Source organism: Schistocerca americana, chromosome 2 (genome assembly GCF_021461395.2).
Source record: "Schistocerca americana isolate TAMUIC-IGC-003095 chromosome 2, iqSchAmer2.1, whole genome shotgun sequence".
NCBI lineage: Eukaryota > Metazoa > Arthropoda > Insecta > Orthoptera > Acrididae > Schistocerca > Schistocerca americana.
Window position 1 is genome coordinate 1116727166 of NC_060120.1, and position 15478 is coordinate 1116742643.

The following is a 15478-nucleotide window of genomic DNA, read 5'->3' on the forward strand; positions in this document are numbered from 1 at the left end:
ACATCACATCTATAGATTTTTCGTTGTCCTCCACAGAAACAGAGGTGTCGTTATCTCCAGACCCTGAGCCCAACAGAAGCAATGAATTAGTTTCTCCAGCTGGTATGAATACGTTTCGAACGAAACGTCGAAAACTTTTCTTTCCCATTTTTCCAGATTTTGATACGTCGATTACAAGATTTTTGCAAGTAAACAGTCCATTCTTTTTATTTTTGGTCCTAATTTGTCTTGCGGTTCTTGAATACAGATATACAGCTGCGGAAACAGTAAACTATTCATGCTTATCAGTGGCATTATTGTAAATGAATGTGTCGTTGCATTCATTGTTTGGGTAACCGACTCCATCTTTTTCCCACACCCACAGTGAGGTATGCATGCAGTTATTTCACGAAACCTGATTGACCAGCGCTACAAACAGCAGTTGCGGGGATAACGGCAAGTTTCGTCTTTACCTTAGCTATGAGTTTCTCTATAGCATTGTCTATCACTGGCAGCTGCTCTACACGTTTACATGACGTAAACGTGGTAATTTTGCGACTTTCTAGTCTGTACGATTTCTTGAACCTGCATAGCCAGGTCGACGAAGCCTGGAAATTAGCAATGTTCATGTCAGATGCAATTCGAAAAGCCCAGTCTCGTCGATATCCATCTGTAACGGGGCATAGCTTCTCACGAGCAGTTCTAAATCTTGCGAACAGTTTTTCATTCAGATGGTTTCGGGTTTCCGTTTGGTGCATATTTCTTACTTCATGTAATTCATTCTTCCATTTGTACAGTTCATGCACCGATTTTACGAATCGAAAACGCCACTGCGTAACTTCAAGCGTATTCTCCCACCTACATTTAACCAATATTTCACTGCCTTTTCTTTGTCGCTGAATGCTGTTGCAGTACGTGTTTCTTTTTTAGGCTTGGAAGGCATTCTTCTTCTTCTGAACTGTTACTGGCAGAAGTGACGTCCGAACCACAATTCATGGAATCGTCAAACGAAATGTCGATATCATTCGAATGAATGTCAAGGAAATCAACTAACAAATGACACATATGTACGCGCTCATGAGAAGTAGGTGATTTCGGCTGGGAACCACGTTCTTCATATTTCATCATTGCTAAATTGAGAACGTTAAATGGATTCAATATTACAGTGAAACTGAAAGAAAAAAAAGTACCATTAGCAGGCATGCCCTTCGAAAGCACAATAAGTATTGAACTTTATCTGTATTGTCAATACTTACCAGTACTGCAAAAAGCAACTGATAATTTGTAGTAGACGTTACTGGAGTGGCTAATTCGAGAGAGTAATAACTATGTACTGTAGTGTCAGAGAAACTGTCAACGAACGGTAACCTGAAACGTCCTTTACAAATTATGATCGGGTTGTGTCGTGTTTCCTGTTTAGAAATGTACCGCCGACCTCGGCTGTGTGTGTGTGTGTGTGTGTGTGTGTGTTCTACCGCCTCCTGGCGAGCTACGAATTTGGCTATTTTTAGCTATTTTTTAAGTACTTGCAGTGCTTCTCAGCAGCTATAATTTTGACAGTGTATTTCTTTCGTTGTATTCTTCCTGTGTAAAACATTTCAGGGTAGGTTTCGACATGTTAAAATATTGAACTATTCCTTTGTCAGACTGCGCGCCTTCGCCAGTCTACACACGACATATTTCATCACTCCACGCACCGTGCACCGTGCGTGTGTCTTGACTAGCGGTTATTCCTCAGGAGATGACGCTGCTATCGCCTGGACGGGACTATATCGATAGTAGGTTGATGGTCTTTATGTTCTGGCCGATCAGTGTATGCTGACCAGTCGGCTACGGAAGCGAACTATAAATATTTAGCCGGCCGGTGTGGCGCTTCAGTCTGGAACCGCGCGACCGCTAAGGTCGCAGGTTCGAATCCTGCCTCGGGCATGGATGTGTGTGATGTCCTTAGTTAGGTTTAAGTAGTTCTAAGTTCTAGGGCACTGATGGCCACAGATGATAAGTTCCATAGTGCTCAGAGCCATTTTTAAAAAATATTTGATCATATTAATTAAGCTCGACGCCCTTAGCGGAGAAACAGGGTAACACTTAAAAAGGTAAATATGTCTGTTGCTGTTGCGTAGGCTGAGCACTTTTACTTATTCACGAGTGGACATTCGGTTTCATGGGTCGGACCGTCCTTTGTATGAAATCTGCACGTAACGTTAACTTTACATTTGAAAATGCCGCAACTTTTCAGCATCGTCATCGGCAGGCGCTCGTCATTCACTCGTCGAGATAGGCCTTCTACTGGTTGCTGCGGCCATTAGGCCTTCAGCTATACCTGCCTGGCACAACGTCGTCTTCGCGGCCTTTCCGTGTCTCTGACACACTAAAGAACTTTACTGATCTATCTACCATCCATCCGCTTAGCTACATGTCTTCTCACCTGTACTTCACTTTATCTGGCAGTAATTGTTTGTTCCTCCCTAGTCTACTCCCTGATCTCAAAGTGATTCCCAAAATGCACCTTTCAACTGCTCACCGCAACCCTGAGTTTTTCAATGGTTTTCATTTTAAAAGTCGTGTCTCACTGTCGAAAGTCAAAGCTGGAAGTACACACTCATTGCAAAATTTTCTGTTCGGACGCATCGGAAACTTAGGTTTGAAAATGATATTTAGTTTACGAAAAGCGCTGTAGACCAGGTCTTTTTGGCATAACTTGACAGAAGGAAGGGACAGGTTGGGAGGAAACATTCTGAGGAACCAAGAAATTTCGTAATGAAGAGCTGTGTGCCAAATAACTGTAGATGAATACCAAGGTTTGGGTACAGTACGTCAAGTGTATGCAATGGCAGTAGTTATCCAAAAGGTTAGAATGGATGTGAGTTGCAGTAGTTATCCGGAGATGGAGAGGCTTCCACAGGACAGAGTATCGTGGACAGCTGTGGCAAACGAGTCTTTGTACTGAAAACCACGACAACATTTCTTTTCCTGTCCGTCCTGTTGTTCTCTTAATCAGCGGTAAATACACAAAAGTCTTCACCCGTTTTCTTGGCATATTTGTTAATTTTTATGCTGATGTTTTCCGTGCGCTGATCATACGAAGGGCTTCCAATAAGGAATGCAACACACTTTTTCCCGACCAATTTCGGTTGCAAAAATGCGAGACTTGTGGGATATCGTGAAATATTCCGGCTTCAGCGCCCGTAGTTTCATGAAGTTCCGATAGGTGGCGGCGCTGTACGTAGTCTTCAAACTGGCGTTTGTAACGGATGTGCTACCCAATAGAGAGATGTCATTGATTTTCTTTTTTGGTGGAAAACCAGAGTGTTGCAGATATTCATGCCGTTTGCAGAACGTCTACGCAGACCTAACAGTGAACAAAAGCACGGTGAGTGGTTGGGCGAGGCGTACGTCATCATAGCAACAAGGTCATGCAAACTCGTCCGATCTTCCACGTCCTGACCGGCCGCACCCAGCTGTGGCTCCTGCAGTGCTGGAACGTGCGGACACTCTCATTCGAGGCGATCGACGAATCGCAATCAAACGCCTAGCTGCGCAACTGGACGTCCCTGTTGGGAGTGCTGACACACTCGTCCACTAGTTGGGGCACTCAAAGGTTTGTCATTCCTCGTCTACACTACAGCCCGGCTCTCGCACCTTCCTCCGACTTGCATCTGTTTGGCCCAATGAAGGATGCATTCCGCGGGAAGCAGTGCGCGAATGACGGGTAGGTCATTGATCCAGCAAGACGTTGGCTCCCACGTCGACCAGTAGAGTGGTATCGTGCGGGCATACAGGCGCTCCCAGTAAGGCGGCGTAAGGTCTTCACACTGAACGAAGATTATGTTGAAAAATAGGGTTTTGTGATCAAAAGAGTGGGGAATAATACGGTGTACTGGGAACCTGAATAAAACCGACCTGCTTTCAGAAAAAAAGTGTCACATTACTTACTAAACGCCCCTCGTGCATTAACGTGGGCTCGTTATAGTAATCAAGCCTGCTTCTAAACTAGCTTTATTATCAAACTTCCTAGTAAATTAAAACTGTGCTGTACCAGAACTCGAAACTGAGATCTTCGTCTTTCGCGAGCAAGTACTCTACCAACAGATCCATCTAACGGGGTCTTCACACATCCTCGGATAGTTCAGTTGATAGATTGCTCGTCCGCGAGCAGCAATGGTCCCAATATCGAGTCCCACTCCGGCACACAGTTTTAACCCGTGACTAAGTTTCAGATCAGCGTACACTCAGCTGCAGAGTAAAAATTCATCCTTCCTCTATTACGTTCTTCCACTGTCGTATGAAGTCTATCTCCAAGAGGTCTAAACTGTACAATGTTATGGGAAAAACCTACGTTCCATTAGCACGTGTTCCTTATTCTATTTGTCATTCAAGCGATCTGAAAGCTTATATAAGACTCCAGAAGTTGGTTTTTGTGATACAGAACTTCTTTGCTGACAGCTCATTCAACTCTGAATTTTCCATTATTTGTGGAAGTTTAATGGAGCTGTAGCATTTATGTTGATATTCTTCAGTACATTAACGTAGACTAAATCATCGCCTAAGCAGGTTAGAAGAATTTTCGTTGAAATTCAGTCCATTACTTGGTTTTGGTGTCACTCCAGTGGCTCTTTGACCTGTTGTTGAGAAAGTCAGTTGTCACGACATGATGGCCTAAAAATCCTATAAGAAGTTAGTGGTTAACTAAAAGCTGCCGCTGGGCAACGAGACAAATGTAAATATTTAAACTTGTTTTTAGGATCTGATGAAAGACGCTTTCATGAAAAACGCCAAAAGGCGATAAAAACTTTATTGTACTGTAACTGGTTTCGACAGTTTGTGATATCTTGCAGACTTCATACCTGAAAATGGTGTATTCAACATGTCTTGTACTTTCAAATACACTGTAAGACGAAAAAAATGACGCACCGCGGTGGAGTAATACGAATTGGTCACAAATTGATAGTCATAAAGATATCGATGGAAAATGCAAAACTGTAATATTTGGCGGCTGATAGATCAATAAAGGGCATAGACTGTTTGCGAATTTCATTCTGTGTAGTCACTTGGACAGTATTTGTACCTTTCAGACAGGCGCGTGAAGAATATTCGCAGAAGTCGCCATTTGAGAGAGTAGGCGCAGTTGGGCTCAAAGAAGCCCGTTGGAGTAATCGGCGAATCGCACCACATTTGAATAGGAGAAGTGCCACTAGTCTATGATGTTGGGAAGGAATGGGTGAACCATGGCCAAACACAGCGTAAAGAAGGAAGCGGTCGAGGTGGAGAGATCCGGCTTGCAGCTGGAGTGATCCGGCGTGCAGCCGGTGCTCCAGTGACAGCAGGGACCACTAACAGGAGGCTGACAGGAACGGCGCTGAGCTCACGGCGCCCCTTACGCCGACTACCGTTGACCTCTGTACACGAACGAGCACGCTTGCAGCGACGTCGGGCGCTTTCAGCCTAGAAGCTCATTGACTGGAGTAGAATTGTCTTCAGTGATGAGTCCCGCTTCGAACTGAGCCCCTATGATCAGGTATTACGTCTCTGGAAGTGCGCCGCACAGCGGCGGGTACCATCTTCACTGTCGTTCGCCTTAGGCCCCACAACCAGGAGTGGGGTGCCATTTATTTCCAAAGCAGGAATGCCTTTGGTTGTCAACCGTGGCATCCTTGCAGCACAGCGGTACATCGACGCTATTCGATGCCACGTTTTGTTGTCCTTCATGGCAAGCCATTATGAGCTTATATTTCAGCAAGATAACGGCCGCCCGCACATGAGGAGAGTATGTACTGCCTGTCTCCTTGCTTGCCAAACCCTGCCTTGAGCAGAAAGGTCTCCGGATCTCTCCCCATTTGATAAAGTTCTGAGACTATGGGCGTGATCCAACCAGCTCGGAATGTTGACAATCTAAAGAGCCAACTGGACAGAATTTGGGCCGAAATCCATCAAGAGGGCGTCCAACATCTCTTAATTAATGTACAACCGAATAACTGCTTGCATAAGGGCCGGAGGTGGGCCAACGCGTTATTCACTTGATCAATTTGTGAACCTCTTTCTCTTGAATCAATCATCCAGTGTTTCTGAAATTGTAATCATTTGTTTGTCTAAACATGTACATCACATCTACGTATTTCCGTGCCATTCTGATAATTCCTTCGTGTTGCGCCTTTTTTGTCAGAGTGTGCGCTATGTAACAAATTTCGCAATAATACGCCATTGATATACACCACTTTAAGTCCACTAGCTCACTCCTGTAGTAGCAACAGTAGTCGTGTGTTGTAATTTAAATAAGAAAATGGCCAGTTCGGCAGAAACCGGTAATAATAGTGTAATAAAAACGTGATGTAGATAGGTTTGTTCATAAAATGGAATGATCGTATGTCTGTATTGGTCGAAAGACCACATCTGGGCAGTTCGGCCGCCTAGTGCAAGTTTTTCTGTTTGATGCTACTTCGGCAACTTGAATGTCGCTGATGAGATGAAAATGGAGAACAGAAACAACTAGTCCACGAGGGCAGAAAATTTCTGACCCGGTCGGGCATCGAACGCGGGAACCGAGGACCTAGCGGCAGCAACGATTAACATTAGACCACAGTCTGCGCACCATAAAATAATAAAACAAAATGATTATTATATCCTGTCAAATAATGGTTCTAATGGCTCTGAGCACTATGTGACTTAACATCTATGGTCATCAGTCCCCTAGAACTTAGAACTACTTAAACCTAAGTAACCTAAGGACGTCACACAACACCCAGTCATCACGAGGCAGAGAAAATCCCTGACCCCGCCGGGAATCGAACCCGGAAACCCGGGCGTGGGAAGCGAGAACGCTACCGCACGACCACGAGCTGCGGACCTTGTCAAATAATGCTGTCTTTGTGTTTCATTCCAGTATTTAGGAGTAATGACTCAAAGGTGCAGCTGCCTCTTTTCGCTGTACCCCGCCTCTTGTCGGACTCTGATGTATGTGTCTGCTTGCAGGTACACAAAGACGGTCGTGGCATCCAGTCTGATCGCGCAGAAGTACAATCCAGAGCTGGAGTGGGTTCCAGTCACGCCCGACTCGCGCATTGCGGAGCTCAGCGACCAGCTGCGACACTTAAAGCAGGTAATGTAAGGCATTGCGCACCGCAATAGTTAATGTGCAGATTCCACTACAGAAAACTCTAAAAGAAGAAACAGACTTGACACCGTCAATAAAATTCTTCTGAGTTTGAGACTGCATTGCCAACTATAAAATTCCTACGTTTCGGCGACTATTGCAAGACGCCTTCCTCAGGTTATATTGCTAACTGCGACGTTTACGTACAACAGACTTGACACCATCCACAGTACGATGGACATCAAAATAGAATTTCACGTCCTGCAATGTCCATGACTTCAGGAACTGTAATGAAATACCATTTCCTTTCCTTTTTTTGCACATTAAAATGCCTTGCAACAGAACGCATCCATAAATGGTGTACGGGCTTTTTTCTGTAAAACTGAAGCATGATGACTTGGTATGGAATCTACGAGTTGGTATCAAACATACACTGAAGCGCCAAAGAAGCTGCTACAGGCATGCGTATCAAATACAGAGATATGTAAACAGGCAGAATACGGCGCTGTGGTCGGCAACGCCTATATAAGACAATAAGTGTCTGGCGCAGTTGTTAGGTCGGTTACTGCTGCTGCAGTGGCAGGTTATCAACATTTAACTGAGTTTGAACGTGGTGTCATAGTCGGCGCACGAGCGATGGGACACAGCATCTCTGAGGCAGCGATGAAATGGGGACTTTCTCGTACGACCATTTAAAGGGTGTGCCGTAAATATCAGGAATCCGGTAAAATATCAGATCTCCGACATTGCTGCGGCCGGAAAGAAATCCTGCAAGAACAGGACCAACGACGACTGAACAGAATCATAGAGCGTGTCAGAAGTGCAACCCTTCCGCAAATTGCTGCAGATTTCAGTGCTGGGTCATCAACAGTTATTAGAGAGCGAACCATACAACGAAACATTATCGATATGGGCTTTCGGAACCGAAGGCCCAGTCGTGTACCCTTCGTGACTGCACGATCTGAATGATCTCTGGACGTCGGCCCTGGTTGTACTGTGCCACTTCCCTTTCATGGGTGCTCTGAATATTTGCCCTGGCCCTACGTCAGTTATCCTTGATTATTTCAGGACTAATATCATTGGGCAACAAATCATGAATGGACCAGATATTTGATAAAAGGGGAATTAATGGGGTAGGCAAACATGAGAGAAGCAGGTAACCCTGTGCGCCTCATGTGTGGCGGTATTAAAGGCTGTATTCAGCCATGGCAAGGAAAGATTCCATTTAGTTTGAGCCTGAAGGTGGAAAACAATCAGAGAAGACTTTAGTTTACGAGTAACCAGTCTCACGAATGAATGATGGGCAAGAAAGTGTCGTGGTGATGTGTTTAACCCGTGATCGGAACAGAAGTTCCGAAACTCCCTTGCGCATCATCGCTGTCCTTCAGAAGACCGAAGCAAGAGAAAATCTTACTCAAAGCTTAATACTTTGTCTTGCAGTAAAACTGCTATTCGGAAGCAACCAGCTGAACTGAATAAACCCATCAGCCAACACATGGGATCTGTGGAAGAGGACTGACATAATAAAACGACGCTCCTTGGGAACCTCTGTCTGAGTGGATTGAAGCAACTCCCTATGCCCATCGGAACTCGGATTAGCCATCTTGCATTCCCGACACTAACCCTTTGTGGAACATCAAGATACAGACTGTGCCAAGTTAGGGACTCACAGACCTTGTGGCTAGTTTTATATACCCCAGATGGCTCCCCACAACAGAATTTTGATAATATTTGAAAACAGCCGGAACAAGGGCCGTAGGTACACATTTTAAGATCGTCATACCAGGGATCGCGTTGGCAGAGAATGTCCTTCTGTAGTTCATACTCAGGAACTTGATGACCCACTCTCAACTTCTCCCTGATGCAGCCCAACTTGGGATCCTGTTCTCGTTGCGCAGAATCAGCAAACAATACTGGAAGCGTGGCAAGCACTGAATTAAGGAGACCTACCACCTCCTACACGTCGCATATTCTGCACAAGGTATCTACCACAACGTTATCGCACCTCCTGAAGTGGCACACGTTGAAATGGCAGCCAACCTCGCATTACGCCTAATTTTACGCAGACGAACCAGAACGCAACTAAGGGCCTGGTTGTCAGTGTAAAGTGTGAATTCCCGGTGTTCAAGGTAGTACGCGAACAGGACAGTCAGAGCGTCCAACTGATAAGCAGAGTATTTCTTCTCAGCTGGAGACGGGCACATACAGACACAGGCTGGGAGCTCTGCTCTGCACGTTGCTCCTGAAGAAAAACGGCGTCAACCCCTGAGTTAGAAGCGTCGGCCTGGACCACGAAGGGTTGACTGAAGTCAGGAACAGCCAGACCATGGGAACTACTCAAAGTGATCTTAAGCACATCAAAGACAGCCTCCTCTCCCTTCTTTCGCAACAGACTTAACAAAGAAAACTTCAGAAGAAATTTTCGGAAGAAGTCAAACATTTCAATGACACGGGCTACCGCTTTCTTAGTCTTAAGAGGGCAGAAACTAAATGCTCTGGTCCTAGACTGACCAGTCCTGACCCCCTAAGCCGGGACTAAATGCCCGAGAAAAGATGCCTCACTACGAGCTAAGGCAACATTAGACGGTTTAACAGGCCCACTTGCCTCAGACGCTCCAAAACAAGTCGCAAGTGCTCCAAATGCTCGGAGAAGGTGGCACTGTAAATGACAGCATCCTCCTACACACGCTTGAACTTCAGATCTCCGATCATGGAATCGAGTAACCTTAGAAAGAACTGCCTCTCGGTAGAAAGGCCGAAGGGCACTTGGTTGAATTCATATCAGTTCCAGTCAGTGCAAAAGGCAGTGGCCGCCTTGAATTATTCGGCAAAGGGAATCTGGCAATGTGCTTGTTTGAAATCGAAAACGGAAAAAATAGTAGGCCGTGGAAAACCATGGAAAACAACCGTCTAGACCAGAAAGAGGGACAGACGCCAAGATTAGTTTACTATTAATGATACGGTAGTACAAAATGGGTCACAACCTCCCCCCCCCCCCCCCCAATTATTCTTAGGCACTAAAAATTGTCGATGATGCATATCGCGAGGTGGACGGCCTTATAACCCCCTCAAAAAGCATTATATATACCAACTCAGAAATACCTTCATCCTACATTATGTGATCAAAAGTATCCGAACACCCCCAACAACATAATTTTTACGTATTAGGTACATTGTACTGCCACATACTGCCCGGAACTCCATATCAGCGACCTCAGTAGTCATTACACATTGTGAGAGAGCAGAATAGGGCGCTCCGCGGAACTCACGGATTTCGAACGTGGTCAGGTGATTGGACGTCACTTGTGTCATACGTCTGTATGCGAGATTTCCACACTCCTGAACATTCCTAGGTCCACTTTTTCCGATGTGATAGTGATGTGGAAACGTGAAGTGGCGCATACGGTACAAAAGTGTACAGGCCGACCTCGTCTGTTGACTGACAGAGACCGCCGAAAATTGAAGAGGGTCGTAATGTGTAATAGGCAGACATCTACCCAGCTAATCACGCAGGAATTTCGAACTGCATCAGGATCCACTACAAGTATTATAACATTTAGGCGGGAGGTGATAAAACTAGGATATCATGGTCGAGCGGCTGCTCGTAAGCCACACAACATGCCGGTAAATGCCAAACGACGCCTCGCTTTCTGTAAAGAGCGTAAACACTAGACGTTTGGACAGTGGAAAAACGTTGTGTGGAATGACGAATCGCGGTACACAATGTGGCGATTCGATGGCAGGGTGTGGGTATGGCGAATGCCCGGTGAACGTCATCTGCCAGCGTGAGTAGTGCCAACAGTAAAATTCGGAGGGGTGGTGTTATGATGTGGTCGTGTTTTTAAGGAGAGGGTTTACCCCTTGTTGTTTTGCGTGGCACTACCACAGCACAGGCCCACATTGATTTTTTAAACACCTTCCTCCTTCCCACTGTTGAAGAGCAATTCGGGGATGGCGATTGCATCTTTCAACACGATCGAGCACCCGTTCATAATACACGGCCTGTGGAGGAGTGGTTAGGCGACAATAACATCCCTGCAATGGACTGACCCGCACAGAATCCGGACCTAATTCCTACAGAACGCCTTTGGGATGTTTTGGAACTCCGACTTCGTACCAGGCCTCACCGACCGACATCGATACCTCTTCTCAGTGCAGCACTCCGTGAAGAATGGGCTGCAATTTCCGAAGAAATCTTCCAGCACCTGATTGAAAGTATGCCTGCGAGAGTACCAGGAAGGCTAAGGGTGGGACAACACAATATTGAATTCCAGCATTACCGATGGAGGGCGCCACGGACTTATAAGTCATTTTCGGCCATGTGTCCGGATACTTTTGTTCACTTAGTGTAGGTGGAGACAGCCGTGAGGGTGACTGCCTGACTGGAAGACGGTCGGAATGTAAAATCCCATATTCAGTTCGACGTCACACCCGGTTTATCTGTCAATACTTCCTGGGAACCATCAACATTTTAATGAGAACCTGTCTGGAGGTAAGTGTGCAACTTCGAACACTGCGGCAGTAGGCCTAACGCTGGTATTACAAAGAGCTGCCCTCCTAGAATGGAGTCAAGTGAAAGTTAACCTCAAGACGAAATCCAAAATAAAATTTCGCATGGGCCTAATCCAAAACGAATCTCACTTTGCCTACGAAATCACACCTGAAGTGGTCGGTGCTTAAACCCTCCGCCACCGACACCTTTATGGGCCAAGAAAATTCACCGAAGTGACAAGAAATGCACATGGATCCTACCAAAGGAACAGCTTGACCATTACCAGTTCTACAAGTTCGAGCTACAGGCTATAAATTGGGAAACATACAAATGATCCGTTATCGGGAGTACCACCGACTCATTAAGGGAAGACTGCTGCCGGAATCCAGCAGCGCACAGGGCGGCTCATGACTGATGTACACGCACACAAAGGGGAGAGGATTGTAGGACACCGTTTTTACGTTATTACATGTACTCGAGAACTTGAAAATGGTGCACGCCTATGGTACATGTCAACTGTACTTAATACATCTGGTATATCATCGAGTGCTGCTAAAGAGCTCATAAACATTCCACATAGTCTACAGGTCGTGGTTCATTTGGGGATGATCATCTGACAGCCTCCACTTCCAACCGTTTCCTGACGGATTGCGTGACGAACTGCAACTGTTCTCCAAAATGCGTATTAGAATGTTGTTATGTGGATAATCATAATGTTCTGACCAGTAAGTGCAGTCGAGAATCTGGAAAATAAATATATGTGAGTGATAAATGATGTGAATTGGGAGAACGGGTGGGAGGCACACGTTACTTTCTCGGTAAGATCCCATGCAACAACGTGCCCAGACTTTGTGGTTGTGGATTTTTGTGATCTCTCCAATTTGCTTACGGTGAGTGCTGGGGTGGTTACTTTCAAGAGACAATGGCAATTTTCCGTCGTCGGTTAATGAATGAAGCTAAGGGAATTAATTAAATGTATAGTAAAAGCCATACGATAATGATGATAGTCTGCATGACAAGTGCTAAAAAACGACTGACACTTGCCGAGAAACAATTGCCAGTTTCTACGGAACAACCAACGATTCCTACAGAATACCCGACTAACAGTACTAAAAGGAAATGCAGAGGTCGGGACGTGTTAATTGCAGCGAAGCCTGTTTACGAACGCTCTGTGTGCACTCGACACTTCATGGAGTACGGCGTTCGACGAAGGTGGCTGTGGAACCGATTAGCGCGACACTCCACTTGGTACAGCAACAGGAACAAATCTGCAAGACATCATGTGAATGCTTACGATCGTGGACGAGCAGCCGGACTTCTCGAAGCCGGTGCAAGTGTCACTGCTGTGGCCACGGTAATGCGTTACAAACAATCCTGTTGGACGAGCATCCTCAACTGAGCATTATACCAGCGGTTGACAATACCACTACAGTTGCAAGGTTCTTTTATTATTATAAATATTCATTTGGTGTCAGTTACTATGATATATATCTTCGATATGCTGGTGTACTATGGGTGTGTTAGGCGGCTGTGGTGTTAGCCCATCTTCAGGTGGGTCCACCGCGGCGCTCGGAGTCACAGAAACAAGTTACGACACCTGAAGATGGGCGTATAAGAGCCCGAAACCGGTCGTGTCTTAAATAAAAGAACCTTACAACTGTAGCGATATTTTCAACCTCTGGAGTAATGCGTTTGTTCAAAAGTGCCACCTCGACATTTAAAAAGGCCAGTGACGGTGGAAATGTTATGCGAAAGCATACCGACCGTTGTGGACGGATGAACCGCAAGAAGGCCGATACGTAGCCCTAGTGACGAAAAGGAACAAACATCTAGGCAGGTGGCTGCAGACCTTGGAAGCGCTACCAGGACTCATGTGTCTGCCACAACGATTTCGTGATCCGTTGCGATCAAATCAGGCTGGTTTGTATGCTCGATGGCTGTTAAGTGCATCCGACTTCAATCACGCCATCGTCGAGAAGGAACTATTTGGGGTAGCGAGCACGTTAATTGGGGTCATCAACGGCGGTTCAGAGTTATGTTCTCCGACGAAACTGTGGCAAGTGTGGAGAGAGAGGGGGACAGGTTGCACATCACAGAATGCCTTTGCGACAGGTACCGTCACACAATAGTGGTACTGACAGGAAATTATTCTGGATCATCTCCATCCATTTAGGGGTGCGATAGATCCCGACTCTCTGTTTATGGACAATAATGCTAGTCCACGTAGGAGCGCAGAGATGTCGGAAACATGGAAAGCGAAGGTATTGAGCGTATAGAATGGCCTGGGTACTCCACGGACCTAATTCCTATAGAGGATGACTGGGATGCTCTTGGCAGAGGTTTTTCTCAACAAACACCCCTCCTCGAAATGCTCAAGAACTGAAAACCGCTTTGAAAGAAGACCGGGACAATATCGCCCAAGGCTCCTCAACAGTTTGGTGGCCAGCGTGAGTAACAGGTTCAAAATGTGCCTTAATGCCCGAGGAGAGTCCGAGATCAAACTTTATGTTCGGAGTCTGACCTGTGTCAAACATGAAAGTTATTTTTGTCTGTTATCCTCTTCCCCATGTGCTAAAATCTCTACCATTTTTCGTTTTAAATATGCAACTCGTCCTCTATTACTAACGTAGCGTGTTTCATGTATTGATTATTCCTGTCCAACAAGTCTTGCCCAACACCACCGTCACCACCCCCCACTCATCCCCAACTTGCCTCTTCACAAGACAATGCGGTATTATAATCACTCCTCGACTTCGGTATCACCCCTGAAAGGTTCCTGCGCTTACAGAGTTTTCTAGTCATAACTAAAAGTTTGTTCCAAATAAAACTAAACTTTTAAGTTCCATGACCATATTTTAGGCACTAGAAGTCCCAAATAATCAGTCAGAACATATATGAATGGCCATATACGCAATGCTTTCTCTCAGTACTGTTTTTTTTAAACTAAATACTGCCAGACGATATTTTGTAGCTACTGCAATTTCTCTCTTTTTCGTTCTGTTTACAGGGTCCTTCACCACCAGAATCAGGTCATCATGAAGCTACAGTGTGTTCGTTTTAACTTCAGATAACTCAGTATCTCGTGAACGACGCATCATACAAGCAAAATGTTGTAGGTGAAAAGTTAATATTGATAACGGGTACGTCTGTCTCTACCACAACTGGCGACCTCCCAAGCACCCATCCTGCGCAGGAAGGGGGGGGAGGTCAGTTTCTATTTTTCAACGGGAAACTCCGTTTTTACTGCATATTCGGATCCTAAGCCAAAAAATACGTACTGTTTACTCAAACCATTGTTTTACTTTCGCGGTAGATAGCGCTGTGACTGATAAATACAAAGTGTGCCTGTCGTTGCAATTAAGAACTGACGCGTCTGATTCCACATTTCATTTACTACCTAAATGTAGACATTTGTGTTCTAACAATTCATATTTATACTATGCATTTACTTTAATTTTGGAAATTTGATTGATAGTGCGATATTGTAAGCCGTTTCAATATCTGGATATCCTTTCACTATCGCTTCATGGACATATGGTCTTGGTTTGTATTTCACCGGCCAGCGCGAAGTTAACGGTGGTTGGGTGGAAACGCACATCGAAACCAGCCACTGTGCTGGCGTTGTTCGAGGATGGCCACCGAAATAAAGCATTCCGATTCTCTGCGGGCTCACCACAGTCAATCCTTTAGAGAACAAAAAGCTACGTTACCGGTCAGTTAGTTTATTTGTCAGAAATCTCAATGTCTATATCTAGTATTTGTACTGTACAATCACATTTGTAACTCTCAAGTAACGTCTGAATATTAGTATCAACCGTTAGAACACAAAGGTTTATATTTACCTTGTAAATGGAACGTAGAATCAAATGCATCAGACTGTAATTGCAAAAACAGGCCCACTTCATATTTGTCGATTA

At 45.3% G+C, this 15478-nt stretch overlaps 1 protein-coding gene across 1 annotated transcript in view; it reads left to right on the top strand.

The window, feature by feature from the left end:
* LOC124594716 (glypican-5-like) overlaps window positions 1-15478 on the top strand; it is a 378800-nt gene that overhangs the window by 327608 nt on the left and 35714 nt on the right. Inside the window, exon 7 of the mRNA XM_047133084.1 lies at window positions 6949-7075. Coding sequence (XP_046989040.1) covers window positions 6949-7075 — 127 coding nt within the window. The remainder of the gene's footprint in view (window positions 1-6948; window positions 7076-15478) is intronic.